The sequence below is a fragment of the Plasmopara halstedii genome (genome assembly GCF_900000015.1).
Source record: "Plasmopara halstedii genome assembly, contig: Scaffold_3083, whole genome shotgun sequence".
NCBI classification, from domain to species: Eukaryota; Oomycota; class Peronosporomycetes; order Peronosporales; family Peronosporaceae; genus Plasmopara; species Plasmopara halstedii.
Genome location: NW_020189987.1, coordinates 1 through 486, shown reverse-complemented (window position 1 = coordinate 486; position 486 = coordinate 1). Strand labels below are relative to the sequence as shown.

Here is a 486-nt window from a genome sequence, read left to right as displayed (position 1 = left end):
TGTCGAGAGCAGTGTAGTGGAGTTTAGCGAAAGCGTCGTCCACGTTGTTGACTAGATCCTCGATAGTTTTAGCTTTCATTTTGTGCTGCAACGACTGCAGTGAAGCAAAGAACCCGAGATCATTCGCATTGAAATCCGGTGAATTGGCTGGTTGCGCGGTAAGCTTCATATCCCAGCCGCCAGCTGAGCACGCAGAGTGCACTTCGGGGTCATCAACCGTGACGTGCGGTTTGGCGTTATCCTGTTGCAGCACGACCCGCTTGCCTGATGGCCATACCGCTTTGATGCGCGGTATGACCATCCGGCAAAGCGCTTGTCGATAAATGTCGCGATCGACAGTGTATGTCTTTAGCTCCAAAGTCCCAGCCGCTCGATTCTTGCTGGATCGCTCTGCAGGCTCATAAACAGCAAACGGCCACACACCGATCTTTCCATCCCAAATACAATGATTCTTCGCAGACCATCGCGGGCGAGCCACTGCCGCAA

General features: G+C 53.1%; 1 protein-coding gene across 1 annotated transcript; it reads right to left on the bottom strand.

The window, feature by feature from the left end:
- Positions 1 to 23: 23 nt before the first annotated feature.
- Positions 24 to 301, bottom strand: PHALS_07292 (uncharacterized protein; the record flags this gene model as incomplete). Its single annotated transcript, XM_024720733.1, has 2 exons — positions 24 to 51; positions 114 to 301. The coding sequence occupies 2 exons, from the start codon at positions 299 to 301 to the stop codon at positions 24 to 26; spliced, it is 216 nt and encodes a 71-aa protein (XP_024585903.1).
- Positions 302 to 486: the final 185 nt, after the last annotated feature.